General features: G+C 54.1%; 2 protein-coding genes across 4 annotated transcripts in view; one reads left to right on the forward strand and one right to left on the reverse strand.

Annotated features, from left to right (window-relative positions):
* Positions 1-1,098: 1,098 nt before the first annotated feature.
* ACSF2 (acyl-CoA synthetase family member 2) overlaps positions 1,099-24,350 on the reverse strand; it is a 34,296-nt gene continuing 11,044 nt past the window's right edge. The window contains exons 2-16 of one of the 2 annotated variants that reach the window (XM_086687002.1): positions 14,089-14,284; positions 13,589-13,717; positions 13,274-13,327; positions 12,806-12,924; positions 12,481-12,646; positions 11,812-11,907; positions 11,514-11,671; positions 11,129-11,220; positions 10,769-10,845; positions 4,303-4,410; positions 3,047-3,198; positions 1,915-2,056; positions 1,706-1,816; positions 1,486-1,554; positions 1,099-1,256 (exon numbers count right to left, since the gene is read on the reverse strand). In XM_086687002.1, the coding sequence (XP_086543128.1) occupies positions 1,206-1,256; positions 1,486-1,554; positions 1,706-1,816; positions 1,915-2,056; positions 3,047-3,198; positions 4,303-4,410; positions 10,769-10,845; positions 11,129-11,220; positions 11,514-11,671; positions 11,812-11,907; positions 12,481-12,646; positions 12,806-12,924; positions 13,274-13,327; positions 13,589-13,717; positions 14,089-14,284 (1,720 nt within the window). In that variant the 3' untranslated portion in view covers positions 1,099-1,205. Of the gene's footprint in view, positions 1,257-1,485; positions 1,555-1,705; positions 1,817-1,914; positions 2,057-3,046; positions 3,199-4,302; positions 4,411-8,025; positions 8,363-8,484; positions 8,544-10,768; positions 10,846-11,128; positions 11,221-11,513; positions 11,672-11,811; positions 11,908-12,480; positions 12,647-12,805; positions 12,925-13,273; positions 13,328-13,588; positions 13,718-14,088; positions 14,285-24,350 lie in introns of those variants that run through there. The other variant, XM_086687003.1, reaches the window with a different exon arrangement.
* On the forward strand, positions 6,552-10,565 carry CHAD (chondroadherin). Of its 2 annotated transcripts, none has more exons than XM_086687007.1 (4): positions 6,552-7,386; positions 9,239-9,402; positions 9,678-9,823; positions 10,159-10,565. In XM_086687007.1, the coding sequence occupies exons 1-3, from the start codon at positions 6,613-6,615 to the stop codon at positions 9,817-9,819; spliced, it is 1,080 nt and encodes a 359-aa protein (XP_086543133.1). In that variant the 5' UTR covers positions 6,552-6,612; the 3' UTR covers positions 9,820-9,823; positions 10,159-10,565. The 2 variants fall into 2 exon arrangements, with proteins under 2 accessions (XP_086543133.1, XP_086543132.1); XM_086687006.1 differs by having other exon boundaries at positions 6,553-7,386; positions 10,067-10,565.

Genomic DNA, 24,350 nt, shown 5'->3' on the forward strand with positions numbered 1-24,350 from the left:
AACTGACTTTGGAAAACTCATGTAGCATTTGTGTGTCAACTATATACTTCAATTAAAAAAAATCGACTTCATGGGGCGCCTGGGTGGCTCAGTCGGTTAAGCGTCCGACTTCAGCTCAGGTCACGATCTCGCAGTCCTTGAGTTCGAGCCCCGCGTCAGGCTCTGGGCTGACAGCTCAGAGCCTGGAGCCTGCTTCCGATTCTGTGTCTCCCTCTCTCTCTCTGCCCCTCCCCCATTCATGCTCTGTCTCTCTCTGTCCCCAAAATCAATAAACGTTAAAAAAAATAAAAATAAAAAAATCGACTTCAGGGATGACCGCACGTATCTGTGAATATACTGTAAACCATCGATAGGATACTTTAAGTGGGTGAATTGGATGGTATGTGAAATTAATTATATACTAGTAAATCTGTTATCATTTTAATTTTTTTAAGTATTTTTATTTATTTCAAGGGAGAGAAAGCGCATGCATGCAAGTGGTGAAGGGGCAGAGAGAGGGAGAGAGAGAGAATCCCAAGCAGGCTCTGTACCACCAGTGCAAAGTCTGATATGGGGCTCAAACTCACAAACCGCAAGATCATGACCTGAGCGGAAGTCGGATGTGTAACTGACTGAGCCACCCAGGCGCCCCAAGCTGTTACTGTTTAAAAAAAAAAAAAAAATTTAACATTTATTTTTTGAGGGACAGAGACAGAGCATGAGTGGGAGAGGGGCAGAGAGAGAGAGAGGCAGTCACAGATTCTGAAGCAGGCTCCCGGCTCCACGGTGTTGGCACAGAACCCGACGTAGGGCTTGAACTCACGAACTTCGAGTTCGTGACCTGAGCCAAAGCCGGATGCTTAACCGACTGAGCCACCCAGGCGCCCCAAGCTGTTATTGTTTTAAAAAGGATACTTCTTGCTGGACTAATCTGACAACAAAGTGAAAAAAGCAATGATCTGGGTTCATGTCTCAGAGGGATCAAGTGAGGATTAAATGAAATAGATAATGCACACCAAAGTCGGCACCTTCGTGACAAGGAACTGGAGGGTCTGAAAGTGTCCCTCCCTTCTCCATCCCATAGCAGCTGTCAAGAGAGCACACCAGCAAGAGACCAACCAAAGAAAACAGAAGCTCTTTATGCCAAATCACAAAGACAGACAGGGGAATGTGGGAGGAGGGCAGCAAGGGCCTGGGAGGATCCCCCCCCCCGCCCCGGCTCTTATTCACAGGTTTAGATGTTGTTCCATCTGCTGTCGAAGTTTGAATTTCTGGATCTAGAGGAAAAAGAACAGAGTGAGAGCCAGGCTCAGGGCCTCTGCCAACCATGGTTCCCAACTGGCTTGGTTTGCCTGGGACTGAGGTGTTTCTTAGGGTAAAGTGGGGAAAGTTTGTGGCAAGCCAGACACTTTTGCCCATCACGGAGGGAGGCATAGGTCGAGCCACCTGGCCTTCTGTTCCTAGGACCCCAGGCCACCCTGCCCCTCTCTGGTCTCCTTTACTCACTTTTCCTGAGACAGTGAGGGGGTAGTTTGTGACAAACACGACGTATCGGGGAATCTTGAAGTGGGAGATCTGCAGACCAGAGGGAGATAAAGCGTGAGGATGGCGGGGGAGGGGGGGGGAGGGGGGAGGAGGAGGGGGCAGTGGGCTGCCTGGCTGGCTGGCAGGGAGAGGGGGTTGAAGCACAAAGCAACATCAGCGTGGGGCGGGGTGAGGTTCCCACCTTCCCTTTGCAGAAGGCCTTGATCTCCTCCGCTGTGGTCTTCTCCCCCTTTTTCAGGCGAATGCAGGCACAGATTTCCTCCCCCATCCGGTCGTCCTTCACCCCCACCACCTTGCAGCGCCAGAGACAGATGTCAGACATTGCCATGCCCATTCCTGTTTCCTGCTCCTGGGGGGCTCACCTGGGCTCGCCTGGGCTGGGTGCCTCACCTGCACTTCCTGCACCTGCGGGTGTGTGTGAAAGAAGTCTTCAAGCTCGGCGGGGTAGATGTTCTCACCGCCCCGGATGATCATATCCTTGGAGCGGCCCACGATCTTGCAGAAGCCCTGATTGTCCATCACGGCGATGTCTCTGTGAGGAAAGCCCAGGGATGACCTCTCACCTCTGCCTCTTCTGACCGGCTTAGCCATCAAACATTTATTGAGCACCTATTGTGTGCCTCCGACTGCCCTAGACTCTGGGGGATATGGCATAAATAAGACGTTCTGGATATATGATTTTCGTGGCTAACTTTTTTTTTCTTTTTTTTTTAATCATTCGGGGGTCAGTTTAAACACGCCCACCTTAAAGAGGTTTTCTCTGACCCCCCAATCTAAGAGAAGCTCCTGTCCCCACCACTGCTGCTTTCTTTTCTCTGACCCTGTTTTACTGTCTTCCTGGCGTTTATCCATGTCTGAACAGATCTCTTTTGTATCTGTCTTCCTCCCCAAGACGTGTGGAAATTCAGGGCAGGACCCTGTTCATCTTGCCTTCCCTTGGACCACCAGTGTCCAGAACAGTGCTGGCACATCAGAGGTGCACGATAAGAATTTGTTCACTCGAGGGGCGCCCGGGGGCTCAGTCGGGTCCGATTTCAGCTCAGGTCATGATCTCGCGGGTCAGGAGTTTAAGCCCCACTTCGGGCTCTCCGCTGTCAGCGTGGAGCCCGCTTCGGATCCCCTGTTCCCTTCTCTCTCTGCCCCTCCCCAAGCTTGTGCTCTCTCTCTCTCTCTCTCTCTCAAAAATAAATAAACGCTAAAAGAAGAAAAAAAGCTTTGAGAAAAAATTGTTTTTCTCAATTGACAGATGAGTCTTGGCTCAGGTTTTACAGACACCCGTATAGCGCCCTGTCCTAGGCGCTCTCACCCATGCTGTGTTTGATCTTTTTGGGTGCTCTGTGCAGGGAGCACTATCATCCTCATCTGACACATTTTGGAAATGAAGTCTCCAACATGTGAAGGAGCCCTCTTGACAAACAAGTTCTCTTTGTGTTAGTTTGGTGTTTCCAGCTAAGACTCAGGCCCTACCTCCACCCCCCCCCCACCCCCCCAGCCTCTCCTCGGCCCCCAGCTGCCTCCTCACCCTGTGTGATACCACTTGTCCTGTCCAATCGCTTCCTCGGTCTTCTGGGGCTCGCCCCAGTAGCCCAGCATGACGCAGTACCCTCGGATGCACAGCTCCCCGGACGTGTTCAGCTCGGCCAGCGTCCCCGTCTTCATGTCCACAATCTGGGCCTGGGACCGGGCAACTTCAGTCTGGGGCCTCCTGCCTGCCCTCTAGCCTCAGGAATGGGGGGGGGGGGGCGCCTCGGGATGGGGGGAGGGGGGAGCTTCGCCTTTCCAGCCCCTGGCTCTGCCCAGCCCAATCAGTGAGAGCTGCTCTGGGTCAGCCTTCAAGGTGCAAGGGGCCCTCAAAGGGACAGGCTGCCTGGGAAACTAAGTGTTTATGCCAAGCAAAAAGACGGGCTCTGTAGAAGGCAGGGGCGGGGGGTATGGGAGAGAAAAAAACTGTGTAGGAAAAATCTCTGTGCTCTGGCTCCTCTTTGAGGCCATCCTGGCTGCCCCTGAAACAGACAGTGGGGCTTGGCAAAAACACACCTCAGACAGGAAGGGAGGCTGCGGGAGTTCAGCTGGCGGCTGCTCAAGGCCACTGTTCCAGCTCTTTCCTCTCAGGCCTTAGCCTCAGGCTCAGAAAAAGCCCTAGGCCAGGCCTGGGGAGGACCTTGCTGCTGGGGGCTCGGGGTGCTCTGGGCACCTTGAGTGAGCTGTGTGGCTGTCTGATAGAAAGAAATGGGGGTGCCCGGGTGGCTCAGTCAGTTAAGTGTCCGACTTCAGCTCAGGTCATGATCTCACAGCTCGTGGGTTCGAGCCCCGTGTCAGGCTCTGTGCTGACAGCTCAGAGCCCGGAGCCTGCTTCGGATTCTGTGTCTCCCTCCTTCTCTGCCCCTCCCCTGCTCATGCTCTGTTTCCCTCTCTCAAAAATAAAGATGAGGGGCGCCTGGGTGGCGCAGTCGGTTAAGCGTCCGACTTCAGCCAGGTCACGATCTCGCGGTCCGTGAGTTTGAGCCCCGCGTCAGGCTCTGGGCTGATGGCTCAGAGCCTGGAGCCTGTTTCCGATTCTGTGTCTCCCTCTCTCTCTGCCCCTCCCCCATTCATGCTCTGTCTCTCTCTGTCCCAAAAATAAATAAACGTTGAAAAAAAAATTTTTTTTTAAATAAATAAATAAAGATGAAAAAACATTTAAGAAAAGAAAAGAAAGCAAGCAATAAATGTCCCCAAGGAATGCGCCCCAGTGGAGTGATAGGAGGTGGGGTCCAAAGGTCTCCATCTGGGGCTAACCTCTGTGTGAGGCATAATTCTGCCCACACTTTCTGCCTTCTGTTCCACAGTGTCCTCGGCGAAGTTCATGAAGGTCACGGGGCTGTTCTCTGTTGTTCCGTAAGCCACCTAGAGGGGTGGGGGAAGGCGTTTGGAGGGAGCACTGGAGATGCAGTGTGAAGGGTGAGCTACCCTGGGGGAATGTGAAGGAACCCAGGAGAAAGTGGAGGGCAGTGGGGTGATGGGAAAAGAGGCACCCCGGCAGAGGGGACGAGCTCAACTAGCAGGGGCCCCAGGTCTGAAATAAAATTGAGATCAAGGAACATTCTTTTCTAGCCAGGGCTCTCTGTTTCTTGCTTCCTGGAGCAGCCATGTGCCTGAGCCCATGGTTCCCTGCGTTCCCGACGCCCCAGCCTTCTCTCCTTCCTCCCCAGGCCGTCTCAGCACCCCCTCCCTGATTTCAGGCCGCAACATCCCCTCTCCCTCCCTTCCAAACTGAAGGTCCCATAAACTTGATGAGAAAGCCAGCCTGCCTTGGCCCCGCTGGAAACTGCACAGACACAACCCACCCACCCTCCTGAAACCCCGAGATCAATGCCTGGCCTTGTGGTGGGTGACCCCAAAGCTTTGGAGGGTTTCCTGTAAGTGTATTTCCATCACAATTAAAATATAGCCAGAGCAGGGTTTAAAAGCCAGTCTCACACACACACACACACACACACACACACACACCCACTCCCACCCAACACTTCCAGTGGTTGGAACATCCTGAGCAACAGAAAACCAGAAGCCAACCTTGGAGGAACCTAAATACCATCAGGGAATGTTCTGAGCCAACTATGACCCCCGTCTAAGGCAACGGGTGAAAGGGGCTTAGGAGAGGGGCTAGGTACCCTGTAATCTAGGCTCCTGATCAACACAGACAACAGACCTTTGTCCATCCTCCACCCCACCCCCACCCCACTCCCCACTTCCTCTGTGGTAGCTGGCACACCGCTGGGGCCCCTCCCCTCCCCCTCTCAAACCCAGACAACAGCCTCTACCAGGCAGCCCAGGGCCCCTACCCTGCCTACCTACCCTCCCCTTTCCGCAGGAATCCAGACACCATGGCTGGCAAATGGACACACAGAGACCTGGTCAGCTGGGGGACGGCTGCCCACAGGACCTAAGCTGTCCAGAGCTGATCGCTGGTAGCCAGGACCTGACCCCCCTCCACCCCCCCACCTCACCATAGTCCTGGGGCCACTGCCCAGGTGTGGCCTCTGCCAAGTACACCTTGGCGCCACTCTGGCCGCCACCCTGAGAGACCCCTCAGGGGCAGGTCTTGACCGCTGGTGGTGGGGATGAAGAGATGGAGATATTTTAGGGAAATGAAGGAGGGGGTCGGGGAGAGATGGTGTGATTGTGCTCGTTCAGTTGTCCCCGCTCCGCGTCTGTGGTCTTCAGGTGTGTCTGCGAGTTCTACGGGTCACCACCCCCCCCCCTCCCGCCCCCCACTCCCCGCCCCTGTTCCCACATTTCTGGTTAGCCTTCAGCAGTGGAAAAACGGGATGGGAGTGCAGGGGACAGAAACTCAAGCCCGGGGCTGGGCGAGAGGGGCCTGAGACCACACCCCAAGGGTGGGGAAGGAGGGCCCGTTGCCTTGGGGTTGGCCGGCCGGAAGGGGGAGCCCGACGCCAGCGCGGCTCCCACGCTCGGCCGGCGCCGCACAAGAGTGCTATTAAAGCGCCGCCGGCCGGCCGACCGCGGCGAGACTCGCGTCCGGCTGTCCGGCCCCGCTTCCTCCCTCCCCGGGGCCAGGGCTCCGCGCCGAGCGTGTATTGGGGGGGGGGGGGGTGGGGGGGGCGGCTGTCAGGAACAAACTTGAGCAAACAAATACGTTCGGGAACGCCTCCACTCTCCGGTGTGAACTTGGGGCTCTGGATGCACTCGTATCCCCCAACCCCCCCCAAAGGATGGGGAAAGGAGATGCGGGGCGGGGGGGGGGGGGGGGCGGGAAGGGTCGGGAGAGAGGCAGGGAGAGAGCAGGGAGAAAGGGGCCAGGGGCCAGGACGAGGCTCTGGGGTCACGGTCCCAGCCCCCCCCCACCTCGCACGGTCGCCAGCTGGGGGCAGGGCCCCGCCCCTCCCCGTCGAGGGCGGGGGCGCATCCCTGGGCGGGAGGGAGTTAAGCCCGGTGGCCTGGATGCTCCACGTAGAAGCTGGCTCCGGCTGCAGGCTGCGGTCAGGGCCACCGTATAAATAGGGCGGGAGACCGGAGTGCCCAGGACTTGCCGCTGCCCGCGCCCCGCCGCTGCTGCCCCCCGGCCCCCCGGCCCCCCGGCGTCCGGCCATGGCCCGTCCATTGCTCTTGCTCAGCCTCGGCCTCCTGGCCGGCCTGCTGCCGGCGCTGGCCGCCTGCCCCCAGAACTGCCATTGCCACGGAGACCTGCAGCACGTCATCTGTGACAAGGTGGGGCTGCAGAAGATCCCCAAGGTGTCAGAGAAGACCAAGCTGCTCAACCTACAACGCAACAACTTCCCGGTGCTGGCCGCCAACTCGTTCCGGGCCATGCCCAACCTCGTGTCGCTGCACCTGCAGCACTGCCAGATCCGCGAGGTGGCCGCCGGCGCCTTCCGAGGCCTCAAGCAGCTCATCTACCTGTACCTGTCCCACAACGACATCCGTGTGCTGCGCGCCGGCGCCTTCGACGACCTGACGGAGCTCACCTACCTCTACCTGGACCACAACAAGGTGACCGAGCTGCCCCGGGGGCTGCTCTCCCCGCTGGTCAACCTTTTCATCCTGCAGCTCAACAACAACAAGATCCGCGAGCTGCGCGCTGGCGCCTTCCAGGGCGCCAAGGACCTGCGCTGGCTCTACCTGTCGGAAAATGCGCTCACTTCGCTGCAGCCCGGCGCTCTGGACGACGTGGAGAACCTCGCCAAGTTCTACCTGGACAGGAACCAGCTGTCCGGCTACCCCTCAGCCGCCCTCAGCAAGCTGCGGGTGGTGGAGGAGCTGAAGCTGTCCCACAACCCCCTGAAAAGCATTCCCGACAATGCCTTCCAGTCTTTCGGCAGATACCTGGAGACCCTCTGGCTGGACAACACCAACCTGGAGAAGGTGAGCTGCCAGCTGCGGAGCTCTGCCCGGGCTCCTTTTCTGCCTCGAGGCCCAGGGATCCAGGGCCACAGCCGGGCACCGTCCCTTCTCCCCTAAAATTGCTTCTGTCTCTCTGGCTGTCTCCAAGGTGAGGAGCTTTGCCACCTCCGTCCCTCATCTTGTCACATCCTCACCCCTGTCCCTAGTCTCAGCCACCGCCCTCCTAGGATTCCTACTTACGGACAGAGTTGGGGCTGCCCTGGCCCCTCGGTTGGCCCCTGGGAGGCACATCCAGTGCTCCCCAACCCCCTGCTGTGGGCAGGAGCCACCTCTTCCTGTCGGGCCCTTCCATCCCTCCTCTGCTGTTTTTTTTCCTGTCTCCAGCAGGCCTACCACCCCATAAAGGAAGGTTTGTTTATTGAGAAGGTTTCCAGAGGAGCTGGGCAAATCAGGCCCACAAAGAGACCCTGTTCTTGGTGGGGGGGGCGGGGGGGGGCGGGGGGAGTGCATGTGTGCAAAAGTGGGGTGGGGGGCTGGGGGGGGTGAAGGGAAAGCAAGTAGCTGAGGAAGAAGACCTCCTCCATGCCCCCCAGAGGCCCTGGCGAATGTTCCCCTCCCCACCCCGCCCCACCTCCCAGTTCACACACAGACACACTCCGCTGCGTTCTCAGGTTCATTTCAACGGAGGGGGCCCAGGAACTAGGGGTTTCCCCAGGTCGCAGGGATGGCCCCATGCGCTCTGCCAAGGGACAAAGGCAAGAGCCCCGTGACAGTGTCAGCCTTTGGCACAGGACTCCGGGTGTCTCCGTACAGGGAAGACTGGCTGGGCCGCACTGTCCCCCAGACCGCTGACTGCCCTTTGCCCACCGCAGTCACCAGACCCGTCTCCTGGCTGCATCCTTGCTCAGCCCGTCCTCCCCCGTGATACCCAGGTGGGGTTGCCTTGGGTGGCGGTGGAATCTCTCCGTGGGACTGGAAAATCACTCTGGTACAGGGGCTTCGGCCAGGAGGTTTGGGCGAGGACCAAGGCAAGGTGTAGAAGACCGTCATCAGAACAGTCTGGTTACCAGGGACCTTCGCACCCCTCCCTGAGCCACAGAGATGAGGGCAGAATCATACCTGGATGGCAGCCAACTTTGTCTGGGTGGATGCGGCCCGCCCTTCTTCAGCCCCGGCCCCTGCAGACATGAAGTCGGATTTCCCTGTGGGCCACCGGTGCCAGAGTGGCCTTTTAGTGGGTCGCGGAGCAGGGCAGTAGGGGCTGATCTGGGGCGGGGGCGGGGGGAGGGGGCGGTGCGGCCAGGCAGGACTGTGATGCCTGGGCCAAGATGCGGGCACCAATAGAATGTTTCCTCTGGAGCCGTCCAGCCTGGCCAAAGGCTCCACCAAGGAGGCTCCACAAATAGCATCTGGCAAGCAGTGAGGGAGCAGTGAGGACAGAGCTGGGGGAAGTCCCAGGACCCTGGGGCTGCGGGGAGCCTGGGCCCACTGCCCATCCCACCAAACACTGACCAGCTTCACCGTGTGCCAACGCAGGCCGCTGGAGCCAAACTCTGGCTGCCTCCCCAGGCCCAGTGTTTGTGCAGGGAGTGTGATGCCAGGGGGAAGAGGAGCTGGGTGTGGTCCTGCAGCTACTGTTTACTCTCTAGTGTGACCCTGGGCAAGAGACTTGCCCTCCCCTCCCCCCCAGCACGCCCAAACCCGCCCCTCCACCTGCATTTTGGAAATAACACCACCTATCTCAATCGGTGGCTGTATGGCTTAGGTCATCTGAGACAATTTAGCCTCAGGAGCCACCGCTGTGGGACCTTAGAGCTGGGAGAGGCTGGACACCGGGGCTGGGGTCCTCACTCATGTCCACCTCACTCCCCAGTTCTCGGACGGTGCTTTCCTGGGTGTGACCACGCTGAAACACATCCACCTGGAGAACAACCGCCTGAACCAGCTGCCCTCCAACTTCCCCTTTGACAGCCTAGAGACCCTCACCCTCACCAACAACCCCTGGAAGTGCACCTGCCAGCTCCGGGGTCTTCGGAGGTGAGAACACCCCCATGCTACCCGCTGTGACCTGCCCTCATGGGATGGAGTGGAGGCACACTGGCCCTGCAGTACGACGTCTGGGGCACATGTCCTAGATCTGCTGCCTAACAGGTGTGGGCCCTAGGAGTTTGTAAAATGAAGATGACAGTTCCAGGCTATCCTAGAGATAAGTTGATCTTGGCCCCCTGGCGCATTGTCCCCTCCCCCCGCGCCCCTCCCCCCCCGCCCCCTGCCATCTCTCCCCCAATCCCAGCGACTCTCTGTCTCTCTAGGTGGCTGGAAGCCAAGGCTTCCCGCCCTGATGCCACTTGCGCCTCACCCGCCAAGTTCAAAGGCCAGCATATCCGTGACACCGATGCCTTCCGCGGCTGCAAGTTCCCCACTAAGAGGTCCAAGAAAGCCGGCCGCCATTGAACAGGTGAGGCACGGGTGGGCAGCTCCCCTATTCCCCTCTCCGGAGATTCTAGCAAGTGAGGAGGGGGTCCCAGGGTACTCTGTGCCCACAGAGGGGCATGCATACTCTCCATTTGTGCAGGGAGGGGAGGGGAGGACTGGGGCTCCCCTCGAAGGGGGAAAATGACGCTGCCTGGGACTCCCACCATTCTCTGCAAGCCTTGTCAAGGCTATCGGGCTTCTGACGCTGAACCTTGCCTCACTGCAGGTCCTGACTCAGCCGGTCCTGGTGACCGGCCTCTGCCTCCAGCTGGAGAAACTACTGACCTTCCCATCTCTGACCCCCACCTCTCCCCACAGCCTCTGCTGATGCACAGAGCTGTTCACACCTAGACACGTCCTGGCAGGGGGACTCGGGCACTCCAGCACGAACCCAGCTCCCCCTGACGGTGAGAGCTCCATCACGCCTGGCCCCACCGCCACGGCTCCTCTCAGAGAAGCTATTGCCAAGACCCCAAGTCCTTCAGAACCAGAACCCGAATCCTCCTTCCCTTTGCTCCCCTGGCCTTACCCTTTGGAAACGAATACCAGATCTTTGCCCTTCTCCTTTCGTCCAGAAAGGGTCTTGAGCCCATACTCCAACTCCGCCAGCCCCCTGCCTGCCAGGACACTCTAGCGGGATACTGGTGCTTTGCCGCATTACCCTCCCATGCTGCCCTTCTCTTCCAGATTTCCATAAATATAAATTTATGTATGGGTAATATTTACTCCCCTGTCACCTGTTTCTATGACTCGCCAGCTGCTGATGAGGTCAGACTGCCCTTTCTCACATCTGCTTTCTGGAAGGAGGGCCAACCGAGAGGGTCTTCCTTGGAGATCTGGCCCGAGCTCATCCCTACAGACACCAGTCTGTTCCCACCCCGGGCCTGGCGTGTCCCCTGCCCGCAGCCCCAGCCCAGCTGCCACTCACCACCAGCTCCTTCATGTTTAGCTTGTCGATGATGGCTCGGATCAGCTCTGGGGGTGCGGGGGACCCAGCAATCACACCTGAATCAGAGAGAAGACTGACACAGCCCCCTGCTTCTCCAGGCCCTGTGGACCCCCTTCACCTACGGCTCCTTCTAGAGCAGAACATTCCCCTCTTGCCCTTGACCCTGGACTTGTTCCTACACCTGGCACTTGGCCTTGGGCTGGTGTCCAAGGACGCTGGGGATTTGCCTCCCTCCCACCCGCTTTTCTGCAATGTCTTGTTGCCTCCTAAATAAGAGATTGGGCGCATATCCAGCTCATCAGGTCAATCCTGGCTCGGCTACCCTTGGCCCTACCCCACCTCCACACATGGACGAGATGTCGTAACTGGAGAAGTCTGGCTGGTTCAGAATGTCCACGAACATTGTGGGGGTGCCGTACAGGATGGTGCCTCTGTATAAGGTGGGGGGAGTCTCAGAATCAGGCTTGGAAGTGGAAGGGAGCTCCCTCTTCTTACCCCCCCCCACCCTGAACCCCCCCAGGAAGGGCCAAGGCTGTATATGTGGGAAACAGGAAGGAGAAGCTCTTTGGAGGCAGGAACTCGTCCTCCCCTGGGAGTCCCCCACTACCCCTGTCTCCATTTCTCTGGGCTGAAGCGGGCACACATCTCAGAAAGGGATCAGAGCCCCGGAGTGAGGAATCGGAGGGTCTCATCGGCCCCTGGGGGGCTCCCCACTGATGCCCACCTCTCTTTGCTGATGGCCTCCAGCGCCTTCTTGCCATCAAAGGTCGGACAGGGTAGGATGAGGGTAGCACCATACATTAGGCTCACCATCGTGCCCCCCACAGAACCCAGGCAGTGGTACAGGGGGCTGGGCAGGATGATCCGTAAGTCCTCTGACGTCTGGAAATGGAGGCAGGAAGCTGGTTCTACCCTGGAGCCAGAAGTGCCCCCCCCAACCCCCACCCCCAGCCAGTTTCACTAGCCAGCAGGGGGAGCCCAGCAACCCCCACCCCCTGCAGGGCCTGGGCTAGCCCCCTCACCTTTAGGTGCAGCCTCAGCCGATCCCCTATCATGTTGGAGTTGTTGACAATGTTGTAGTGGGAGAGTGTGGCCCCCTTGGGGCTGCCTGTCGTCCCCTGATAAGACAAGCAGGTGATGCTTGGCCCCTGCTCCCCATGTCCTTCCCACCCTGGGCCACCATATGGGAGAGCGCCGGACCGGGAGTCAGGAGACCGGGACCAGTGTCCCTGATCCATTCATTCATTGAACGTGTGTTCACAAAGGTCTACCATGTGCCCGCACGGTGCCGGGTGTGAGGATCCAGAAATGTGGAAGATAAGGTCTCTGTTCTTAAGCCACTCATCAAGTGGCTCAGAGAACTCTGTGGCCCAGCGGCGGATTCCCTCTCTGGGCCTCAGTTTCCTCATCTACTAAATGAGGAGGCACATCGGTCAGCTCTGGCCTGATGTGGCCCAGTGCACCTGCCTCCGTGCTGAGGAAGAGAGGGCCGGGGGGGGGGGGGGGGCAGGTGACAAGGATGCCAGTTGGCGATGTTTCCCGGGGCCGAGAGGACAGCTAGGGCCGGCCCCAGAAGAGTGTCCGCGCCCTGGGCCTCTTCTGTCATCTCCTCATTCTTGGGCAAGGGTCACAGGGGCGGGCAGGGGTTAGCAGGCCAGCCGGGGCTTGGGGCCTGGAGAGCACTGCCCTACCGAGGTGAACTGGATGTTGATGGGGTCGTGGCAGGACAGGAACTGCTGGGTGTACCGCAGCCGGGCCAGATGCTGCTCTGTGCTTCCAGCTGCCACCACCTCATCAAGGAGCAGGGTCCCCGGCAGAGGGTCGTCCACCGAGATGACTGTGGTCAGGTCTGGGAGCCTGCGGGGAGGGAGGGTAGTGAGAATCTGGGAGCCTGCGGGGAGGGAGGGCTGAGGGGAGGCCCAGGGAGACACCAGCCTCATCCCTGGGGGGTGGGAGGGGATCAGGGGGCCAGGGGGCCACACCACACGCCCCCTTCCCAGTGTGGGAAAGCCCCACCTCTGACTCTTCAAGGCCCCCGGCTGGGCCTTCTCCAACTCTGGGCAGATCTGCTTCAGGATGTTGTAGTATTGCTGGGTCTTGAACTGCTTGGGGAATGTGATGGCTTTGCAGCCTACCTGTGGAGGGGGAGCCCCCCGCCCCCCTGGTCAGCAGGGAGCTCCAGGCGGGGGCTCCGGGCTAGTTCTCACTAACAGTGAGTCTTTCTCACACACACACGCCACCACTCCGACACACGCAGGTGCCACACACACGCCGGCTCACACGCATATTGCCTCCAACACACCTGTGCTGACCCCGGGACTCACACGCCGGCCTTGGGTCCGAATGACCACCCTCTCCTCCCCCCGCTACAGACCTGAGGACGGACAGACTCTGGGTGTTGCACACCTCTCTGACCGCCCCCGCCCCCCCCCCATCATCCCCCTGGCTGGCTGGCCAGCCCCCTCCCCCAGGAGCGGGTTCTACCTTCTTGAGGGCATACTCCAACTCCATAGCCTGGTAGGCTGGGTTCACAGACACCTAGTGGAGACAGCGAGGGTATGTCAGCGAGTGTTTCGGCCAGACCTTGTCCCTCCCGCTGCCTCTCCACTCTCAGGAGGCACAGAAACACCATGCCGTCAGAGGCAGTGCCCTACCCGTCCAGGCCTCCTTGGGGGGCTTCGAAAGAAGGCACTACGCGGTCTGAAACCAGTCAGGCACCGGTTCGGTTTGGGGGCCAAGGAGCTGGGGGACTCCCCCTGAATTCTGCACGCCCTACATACCCAGTTGTTCCCCGCTCACCAGAATGATGCCTGCCTGAGCGGTGGCCAGCTGCATGAGCACCCACGCATAGGAGTTGGGTCCCCACATGCCCAGCCGGTCGCCCTTGCGGAGGCCGATACTCAGGAGCCCAGAAGCAGCTTTGTCCACCTGGTGTAAATAAAGCACAAGGGGTGAGACGTGGGCGAGCCAGAAGGGGCCCTGACTCCCACCTCAGCCCTTGGCCCGGGGGTTGTCACCGGAACCACCTGGGAGCAAGGGACAGGCAGATTCCCAGGCCTCAGTGGGCCTGGATGGGGCCTGGGAATGTGCATTGTGAACAAGCAGCCCAGGAGTGAGTGATGCAGGTGACCTCGGGCCCCTTCTGCCTCAGCCCTGTCCCCTTCTCGCCATCCCTTGGGGTTCTCAGTCAGCCCCTCACCCTGCCCCATAGCCAGGTGCTGCCCTGAGGGCTCCACCCAGCCAGTGCAGCCTGGGGGGCTAGCACCTGCTGACTTCGAGGGTTCAAGATCAGGACCCACCTCCTCCTTGAGCTGGGCAAAGGTCAGCCTGATGTTCTCCTGCGGGACGACCAAGGCCTCCCGGTCGGGGACCCTCTGTGCTATGGCTTCCAGGCACTGTCCCACAGTCTTGTTGATAAGACGCTGTCTTGTGAGGCCCTGGATGTAGCTGAGGCCTCCGACGGGCAGGGGGACGGTGCGATCTGCCCCTGCGGAGCTGTGGGGAGAGAGGCGATGGACTCCGCTGTGCCAGGCCAGGCCACTCTGGCACCAGGGGCTGGCACACCCGGCCGGGAGGTAGGCTGCTCACAGCGTGCACAAGTGCCCGCCCCTGCCCCATCCCCAGGAACCACGACCCGATAGAAAGGCTCAGTTATTCTGCAACTCTAAAGCTGTACTCAAAAAAACTCTGAGTGCCTGGGTGGCTCAGTTGGTTAAATGTGGGGGTGTAACAGGTCTCAGACCCTGTTCCCATCAGAGAGGGTGTGGTGTGGGGTCTGAGGGCCAATGTTGGCCAATTCGGTGCTGCAGCTGCTATGCTAAAAGGACCACGTGTCCCTTTTGTTGATTGACTGCTTGGGTCTTGCAGGGGAGAGTCTGGGGCAAGAACAAGGTATGCAGGATAGAGGGGAGCCACACTGGATTTCCCCACAAATGGGAGAGGAAGTCGCTGCCACCTTGCAGGAGGGTGGGTCACGAAGCAGGCGGACTGGGAAGCTGAGGGGACCCGCCGCAGCTCTGTGGGGAGCAAGGGAGCACTAGGCTGGGATCGGGGGTCTGAGGGCTCCTCCCGAGTATGCTGCTGGCTGGGTGGGCAACCGACACAGTCACCTTTGGTGTCCCATGTCACCTCCACGGAGCATCTCTGCTTTCAGCTACTGGGACAGTTCCTTGGGATCCTGTCTGCTCAGGGACTTCAGTTCTCTCCCGTTCTGCAGCTGGACAGAGCTGGGAGGCATCTGTACCTTCTCAGAGGTCCTGGTGGGTAAAGCCCTTGTTGCCTTGGCTGTGACTTGAATAAAACACTCTATGCCAGCTTCTCTTCCTGCCTCTTTCTCCTGGCCTCCTGCCCCCTAGCATTACAAACAATTGCAGGCCTTGTTCTCAGGGGCATCAGGAAAAGACGCAGGTTTCTCCTCTCTAGGCCTCAGCTTCCCCACCTAGGAGTAGTCTGAGGACTGGATCGGTGGTTATTCTCAAGTGAAAGGGGATACTATGTAAATGACCCAGTTAATCTTCTCAAAGGATTGTGGCCAGCCACGTAAGCCAGGTGGTTCCTGCAGGTGTACTGGGGGCAGAAAACAGCCCAGACAGCAGGGCTGTAAAATCCTATGAGGCCCCACACCCTACTATCCCTAGGTTGACCAACCTAAAATACTGTTGAGCGGGCTCCCAGTGGCCACTATGACACCCCTCAAAAGGGATTACACGCCCCAAATCCCTACGTCACAGGCAAGCAGCGGAGGGCATGCATTTTTGCCCACTGGGAAACAAGTATGCTTTCTTCCTTTGGGTTTGCCAAAAGTGACAGTTGCAAGAACAAGCATGTGGAGAACTTGCTTAAGAAGAAAACGAACACAGGGTTACTAAGTAGGAAGAGAGAGACAGAGACAGGAAGGCACAGTAACAAACTTCATCTTGAGGTTCTGAATCCCTAGGCCCGGCCACAGGTGATGTCTGCCTTCCTCTGGACTTTCCACTGTCAAAGGGCAATAAATTCCCTCTTTAAATTTAAGCCAGTTTCCGGGGCGGGGGGGGGGGGGGTGTGGGGGAGGGAGGGGAACACCAAATTCCATTTGCAACAAGGAGGAAGCTGGAGGACATCATGCTAAGTGAAATAAGCCACACTCAGAAAGACAAACATTGCCCGATCTCACTTATTCGTGGACTCTAATAAATCAGCAAACAAACCAAAATAAACTTAAGCCAGTCTGAGTTGCGTTTCTGTTGCTTATAACGGATACATCCTAATATACCTACAGTTTTCAGGTTCAGTGGATAACCAGTGCCCTTGAAGGCCTGGCAGGCAGCCTCCCACAGCCCAGCATCGGGTTCAGGAGGCAGCCAAGGGAAAATCTCAGGCACTTTAAAGGTTTTGTTGTCAACAAAACATAACAGGTTTCCTCTTATCCTCAAACTTGACCACTGTCCTTGGTTTGGAACCCGGGTTTCTACTCATTCAACCATAGACTTCAGACCAGAGAGTGGCCTCCTGGAAATCCTAGTTGGCAGATCAACAGGTTGGTTTATGTGCAAAAAATTCCCCCCAAAACTAGGGCTCCTGGATGGCTCAGCCAGTTAAGTGGCCGACTTCAGCTCAGGTCATGATCTCACGGTCTGTGAGTTCAAGCCCCGCATCAGACTCAGTGCTGACAGCTCAGAGCTTGGAGCCTGCTTCAGATTCTGTGTCTCCCTCTCTCTCTGCCCCTCCCTCACTTGCACTCTGTCTCTCTCTCTCTCAAAAGTAAATCAACATTAAAAAATTTTAAAAAACCCAAAAAAAACCCAGAAAAACCCATTTCAATTGGCACATATGTTATATCCTTTATCTTCACAGCAGTGCTGATAGGTACAAAGGCCCCCAATAGGTCCTTGTCCTTAAGAAACCACCCTCGGGGAGTTTAGTTGGCCATGGCCATGTGGAATAGAAACCACATTCCCAAGTTTCCCTTGCAGGTGGTCTGGCCCAAAGGTGAAGGTGTGGATTTAAAGAGAGGTACTAGGTGCAACTTCCCTTAAAGGAAAGGGGCATCTTCCCTTTTCCTTTCCCACTGGCTGGAGTGCCATCTGCGACAGGAAGGGAATGGCAGAGACAAAGAGGCTGGAGCCTTGACGGGGGGCGTACTGTGCCGCCGAGCCTCCACAAGGTGGCTGTCACACAGGACGCAGAAAAAGAAACTCCCATCTCCTCAAAGCCACAGTGAGAGTGGGTTTCTCTGACATATGCTAAGCAAATCCTAAAACGTACAGGTGGGAAGCATGAACTGCTATCCTATAGGTAAAGAGAGTGAAATGCACAGAACCCAAGTAGCTGAGTCTGCAGCCGGTAAGCCAGTGAAACCGCGCCCGGAACACACATCGGGGAGGAAGGAGTGGGTGGGCAATTCTGTTCTTTAGGCTTTGCATGTGTCCCCCCACACTGTCTAATCTCCATTTTGGTTTTTTCCACCACTGTTTACTCATTGAACTCAGGAACCTGGGACCGGAGCAGGGCAGAACAGAGGTGGAAACAGGTGCTCCTCCAGAGGACTTAAGAATTCTAGAAACTCGTATGAATGCAGTTTGCTCATAAAGGTAAGAACCACCCATCCTTTCGAAACTCCAAGCGCAAACAATTGATTCTACTCTCCTCCTTCCTCGAACACACCCCAAGGGCCTTGGGCAAAAAGGGGCAGCCACTTCTTTTTTTTTTATTGTTTTTTCTTTAAGTAGGCTCCACACCCCAGCAGAGCCCAACCCAGGGCTTGAATTCACAAACCTGAGATCAAGACCTGAGCTGAGATCAGGAGTAGGACACTTAACTAACTGAACCCCCAGGCACTCCGTCTTTTTCTGTTCTTCTTCTTCTTTTTTTTAATGTTTATTTATTCTTGAGAGAGAGACAGAGCATGAGTGGGGAGGGCAGAGAGAGACAGACAGACAGACAGAATCTGAAGCAGGCTCCAGGCTCTGAGCCATCAGCACAGAGCCTGAAGCAGGGCTCAAACTCAAGAGCCATGAAATCATGACCTGAGCCGAAGTTGGACGCTTAACCGACTGAGCCACCCAGGCCCCCCTTTCTTTTTCTGTTCTTTTTTTTTTTTTAATGTTTATTTATTTCTGAGAGAGAGAGACGGAGCGTGGGCAGGGGAGGGGCAAAGAAAGACCGAGACACAGAATCCAAAGCAGGCTCCAGGCTCTGCACTGTCAGCACAGAGCCCGACGCGGGGCTCGAACCCACAGACTGTGAGATCATGATCTGAGACGAAGTCAGACGCTTAACCAACTGAGCCACCCAGGTGCCTCTGTTATTAATATTTTTAACGTTTGGGTGGGAAGCTTAATGAGTCAGAGGAGGAGAGCCAGCAGTTCCTGTGGCTTCCAACTCAAAGAACTAAAGTCGAATGGTCTCCCCACCATCTGCAGTTACCCATGGCTAAGCAAGGGATCCCCCCTGACATATTGTCAGAAGGTCAGTAGTAGTGTCTCATATTTACATCCTTTTACATCATTTACATCATTTTACCATGTCTCATCATCACAAGAATGGTAAGTACAATACAGGGAGATATTTTGAGAGAGACCATCCACGTAATATTTATTACAGTATATTGTTATAATTGTTTTTATTATTATTGTTGTTAATCTCATACATGCCTAACTTATAAATTAAACCTTACCATAGGTATGTCCCCATAGGAAAAAAACTTTGTATGTATATTATGGTGCTAGCTGTGGTTTTAGGTGTCCACTGCGGGTCTTGGAACATATCCCCCATGGATAAGGAGAAACTACCGTAAATATTTAGTGAGGCCTTCAGCTACTTGGGTTGGGCGTCCTAAAACACATAAATTAGGCAGGTGGGAGCCGTGAAAAACCGGAGACAAAGCCCCACCTAAAGGTGTCCTTGGAGAGTTGCACTTGAGAATTCAGGTGAGAAGTCAGGAAATGAGGATTTTTCTTTTATTCTCTTGACCTTTTATTGTTGGCAACGAATGTGTTCACTGTTTTATCCCCAAGTGCCTCACAGTGCCTGGAATGTAAGAGGTGTTCAACGGAATGACCAAATGAGTGAATTATAAATAATGCTCCTAACAACCCAACGGAAAAAAAAAATGAGTGAAGGACTTGAATGGACGTTTTTCCAAAGAAGATATTTGGCCCACAAGCATGTGAAATGCGAACGAAAAGTGACATACCCTAGGGAGGCGAGACTCAAACAACGCAAAGTAACACGTGATGGCCAGCATGCGGAGACACTGGAGGCCTTGTGCACAGCTGGTGGGAATGTAAAATGGTGCAGCCAAGGTGCAAACCAGCTGGGTGCTTCTCCAAAAAGTTAAACACAGAATTAGCAGATGACCCAGCAATTCCAGTCCTAGGTATCTACCTGGAAGAATTAAAAATGGGGACTCAAACAAACACTTGTACCTAAATGTTCCCAGCAGCACTATTCACAATCGCCAAGGATGCAAACAACCCATTGGTTCCAGCAACGGGATGAATGGATACACGGAACGTGGACTGTCTACACAATGGAATATTATTTGGCCATAAAAAGGAAACGTATTGATATCCGCTACAACGTGGGTGAACGGTGAAAATATTATAGTAAGCAAAAAAGGCCGGATACAGAAAGCCACATATTGTATAAGTCCGTACATATGACGTTGAGGAGGAGGAAAGGCAAATCTACAGAGACAGGAAGTAGATTCAGTGGTTGCTTAGGGCTGAGGGGAAGGAAGGGTCCAGAGTTGATAGCGAAGGGAATGGGGTTTCTCTTTGAGGTGAGGGAAATGTTCTAAAATTGACTGTGGTTGGGGTACACATATTCATGACTCTACTAAAAACTGTGGAACTGTATACTTTAAAAAGCAACGTAGAGGGGCGCCTGGGTGGCTCAGTCGGTTAAGCGTCCGACTTCGGCTCAGGTCATGATCTCACGGTCTGTGAGTTCGAGCCCTGCGTCGGGCTCTGTGCTGACAGCTCAGAGCCTGGAGCCTGCTTCAGATTCTGTGTCTCCCTCTCTCTCTGACCCTCCCCCGTTCATGCTCTGTCTCTCTCTGTCTCAAAAATAAATAAACATTAAAAAAAAAATTTTTTAAATAAAAAGCAACGTAGACACTTCCACTCATAAATACATATTCAGCAGAATTCATGCGTGTGCTCACCAAACGACAGGTCCGAGGATGTTTGCGTTATCTCCAATATGAAAACTACCTAAATACCCACCAGCCGTGGAACAGATACATAAATGGTGATTTCTTATTTGCGATGTTATATAGAAATGACAGCAAATGAACTATTACTATACCCAGTAATGTGGGTGAAACGCATTTTAAAAAGTTAAAGAAGCCAGATAGAAAAAGGTATATACTGTCTGATTCCATTTACCTTTTTTTATATTTTGTAAATATAAATTTTACATTTTATATTTTATATTATATTTTATATTCTTTATATTTATATTATATATATAAATATATAATATTTAATATAGATTTATATGTATTTAATATATTAAATTAAATATATTTAATATATAATATTTATATTGTATTATATTTATATTATATATTTTATATTATATAAATATATTTTATATTTACTTTGTGGGCAGGGAGAGAGAATGAGTGGGGGAGGGGCAGAGAGAGAGGGAGAGAAAGAATCCCACGCAGGCTCTGCACTGGCAGCACGGAGCCCCACTGGGAACTTGAACTCACCAACTGTGAGATTGCGACCTGAGCTGAAATCAAGAGTCGGTGGCTTAACTCACTGAACCACCCACATGCCCTGGATTCCACGTATAGGCACAAAACAGGCAAAGCTAATCTAAGCTGCTGGAAATCAGGAGAGCGGCCAAATGGGTGTTGGTTATATGGGTGTGTAGAGTTCATAGAAAATTCGCTAAAGGGAGCGCTTCAAACATGTGTACTTTTCTGAATCTGTGGTATACTTCAATACAAAGTTTGAAAGAAAGCTCTCCTAGGGCTAAAGCTGGTAGTATTGTTATCCTCGTGCTTCATAAACTAAATTTAGTGGCAGACTATGGCATCTCTTTACCATTTTGTCATAAAAATAAAAGCAGCACGTGCAAAACCCATCCATACATTAACAGAAAATGCTGGGCAAGTCAAGCTGACACATGATCTCTGTTCTAGAAATTACTCCAGCAAAGAGAGAATCTCTGTTTTGAACGCGGCGGGATCTTCCGCCCTGAGAACCCCAGTAGATGGTAAAGCAGTTTAGGTGTCCTCTGTGCCGTTCTTGATACACTGGGGCTCCTGGGCCAACCACCCCGTGACCCACACGGCCGCATGTTCTCCAGGTTCAAGAGCACAGAGCAGCTCGTGACACATTGCTTGCTGTTCAGAAGGTCGCTTACTGGATGCAAAGGCTGTGGAATACTGCTCCAGCGGGAAGCCAGAACCACCGGATAGCTATCTGCTTTACAATGTAATATCCAGGGACGTCTGTAGAGACGTTTAGTGACAAGTCGGGAGTGTGAGGGTCCTGATTCACGGAAGAGGTGGGCGCTGTCTGTGAGGAAGGGCGGAGGTGGGTGAATCTCCTGCAGGGGGGTGACCGGAAGGCAGGAAGAGAACGTTCAGCATCTCCCCTGCAAGGCCGTCATGTGGGTTTTCTCGGGGGGGGGAAATCGTCCCAAGTGCTTTTGTCCCTGTCTTACAAATGGAGAAATCGAGGGAGAAGTTAAGCGACTTGTCCAAATGTTGCAGTAAAAGTTGATGAAAACGGCCTCATCATTTGATCGCAAACCGCTTTCCGCAAAAACAGACCAAGCGGCGGCGACCCACGAAACGCAATGGGCCACAGACTTGGGGAAGAAGTCGACGAGTGGCGGGCGGGCATAGGGAAAGATGTCCGCTATGTTGCCCAAGTCAGGGCAAAACAACCGTGAGGCACTTGTTTCCCAAGAGATCAGCAAAGGTGGGAAATACTGATGTCACAAAGTCTGCGACTTATTTTCAAGTGGTGCCAAGAACTGTGAGGTGTGTGCGTGTGCGTGGGTGTGGTGTGGTGCATGCGTGCGTGATGTGTGTGTGTGTGGTGTGGTGTGGCACATGCATGTATGTGCAAAGAGAGACAGGGCATGTATGGAGGGAGAGACGTACTCCCGACACTTTAGCAGCTGGTATTTCAAATTCGGTCTTTTCGGCCATTCGTCTGGGTTATGGTAGCACCGGACCCAAAAAGCTGTTCTCCCAAAAATCATATATACGTGTATGTATGTATGTATGTATATATGTATGTGTGTATATATGTATGTATATATGTACCTATCTTGAAAGTGATTCAGTCTGTCTGATTCTGTAATAAATGAAAAGTCATTACAGGGGAAAATGTAACAAACCAGTAATCCTCTGCCCAAAGCAAAGAGTGCTGTCTTTCTAGAGGAGTCTAAGTCTAATTTCAAAATTCCCCACAAGGTGTTCTTGCCAAAGAGTCCCCACAGGCAACACTGGAAAGCATTTTCAGCTCAATGAGAGTTCAGGGTACCCCTGGATACCCAGTCTGTGGCATCCTCGGCTTTGTGCAACCAATATGTGAGCTTATCCCGGGACAGGGAGAAGGACTCAGCAGAGAGCCCACGGATTACAACACTGCCCTCAATATTGCCAAAATAAAGCTCCCCAATTAGAGAAGATTAATAACATGGCTATTAATCTCAACATAAAAACAAGAATGACTGATGACACAGACTGTTGGCAAGGATGTGAAGAAATGGGCCTAAGTGTAAATTGGTACAAGATTTTAACAGGGCAGTGAAGACAGCAGCCATGATGCTGCTTATGCGTCAGGACCCCCCCCCCCCCCCCCCCCGCCCCACCTCCCAGAGCCGGAATTTCCTGGAAACTCAAGAGGGAGGCTGATTGCAAATTAAGAAACATTTATATGTTGGCGTGCCCGGGTGGCTCGGTTGGTTAAATGTCTGACTCCTGATTTTGGTTCAGGTCATGATCCCATGGTTGGTGAGATCGAGCCCCATGATGGGCTCTGTGCTGACAGCTCGGAGCCTGCTTGGGATTCTGTCTCCCTCTCCCTCTGCCCCTAACCCCGCCCACCCCCCAATAAATAAATAAACTTAAGAAAAAAAGAAGCATTTGTATGTCAGTATTTCTGGCAAACAGCATAAGAAATCTCACAAGGACCTGAATATTCAAGGCCCCAGAAATTCCTATGTAGCAAATTCTTTTCTTATGTTAATAGTCAATTTGCATTCAATTTGGTTTTTATAAAGGCATCCAAAATTGTATAAACTTCAGGACCCCCAAATCTGAATCCCTTCTGATTTAGTACTATCTGTTAACATTTGAATATGCATGCCCTTCGGCCAGCCTTTCTACTTTTAGGAATATATCCTAAAAAACAAGCAACAACAACAACGACAAACTAGCAAATGCCTAAAAGTATGATTATTTGCTGCTTAGCAAAGAATTGAGAAAAACACTTTATTTCTATAAGTAAGGGATTAGATCAGCACATCATGGGGCATCTGTATAATGGAAACCTATGCCATTAAAAAAAAAAATGAAGACATTCTATATTTAATGATACGGAAAATGTCTACTACATTTTAGGTGAAAAAGCACATTTCAGAATAATGTGAACAGACATTTACTGATGTGTCCTCATGCTGGTTCTCTTCTAAATAGTCCATTATGCTTGATCTCTTATAATCTTCTTAACTGCTCCCAGAGGCAAGATTCATACCTACTTTCACATGGGAATGAAGCCCAAAGAAATGCCAATGAGTAACCAGGCTGGGATTCAAACCCAGGACTTCCAAGGCCTCCATACAATACAAAGTGAATTTATGGCTAAAAGTGGGCTTCCCCATGGGTGTTACATGAACATCAGTCTTGCACCATCTATAACAAGGATTATTCTTTTTTATTAATGAAGAAGAAAGAGGTTGGTTTTCTTAGGGTTCCAAATCCGGTGGGTGGCAACTTTGGATCCCTTTCTATGTGTATTGCTCTTTAAACTGCAGCCTCTCCACAGCCTCCTCTGGGGGCCCCTATGGGGTCTGGAGCAGCAAACCTGAGGCTGACGGGGCCCTAGGAATGCCACCAGCCCATTGAGAAATATCTCCACTCGGCCCCTACCTCCCAGACCTTTAGCACACACTGGTCTTTTTCTGGGATTTACTTGTGGAAACTGATTTACCTTCACTGCCTCTGATCTCATTGTCCCGTTCTCATGTTCTGGCTCACCTCTCCTAGCACCAACCACAGTGGCTTTGCCCCATAACTGCATAGCCAGTTCCCCCATTACACCAAGATGGTAAGCCTTGTGCCCCAGTGCTGGCCCTGCCCGGTCCGGCCTGGCCTTCCAGCAGGACCTAGACTGAAAAGAGGGGGCTGGCTGGTTTGGGGAGGTCCCGTGGCATTCTGGACATTCCAGGGCTGGCGGCTAAAGTCAGGGCTGGAGGCCACCATGGGCGCGAAGCATCCCACAGTCCTGACAGGGGCAGAACTGAGCCTGGAAGGAGTCAAGGGAGGCAGGGACCGTCATGACACCTGAGAAAACAGGTCTGTACTGTCTGCTTGGATTAGAAACTC

Source organism: Puma concolor, chromosome E1, assembly GCF_028749965.1.
Source record: "Puma concolor isolate L17-30 chromosome E1, mPumCon1.1.hap2, whole genome shotgun sequence".
Taxonomy (NCBI): domain Eukaryota; kingdom Metazoa; phylum Chordata; class Mammalia; order Carnivora; family Felidae; genus Puma; species Puma concolor.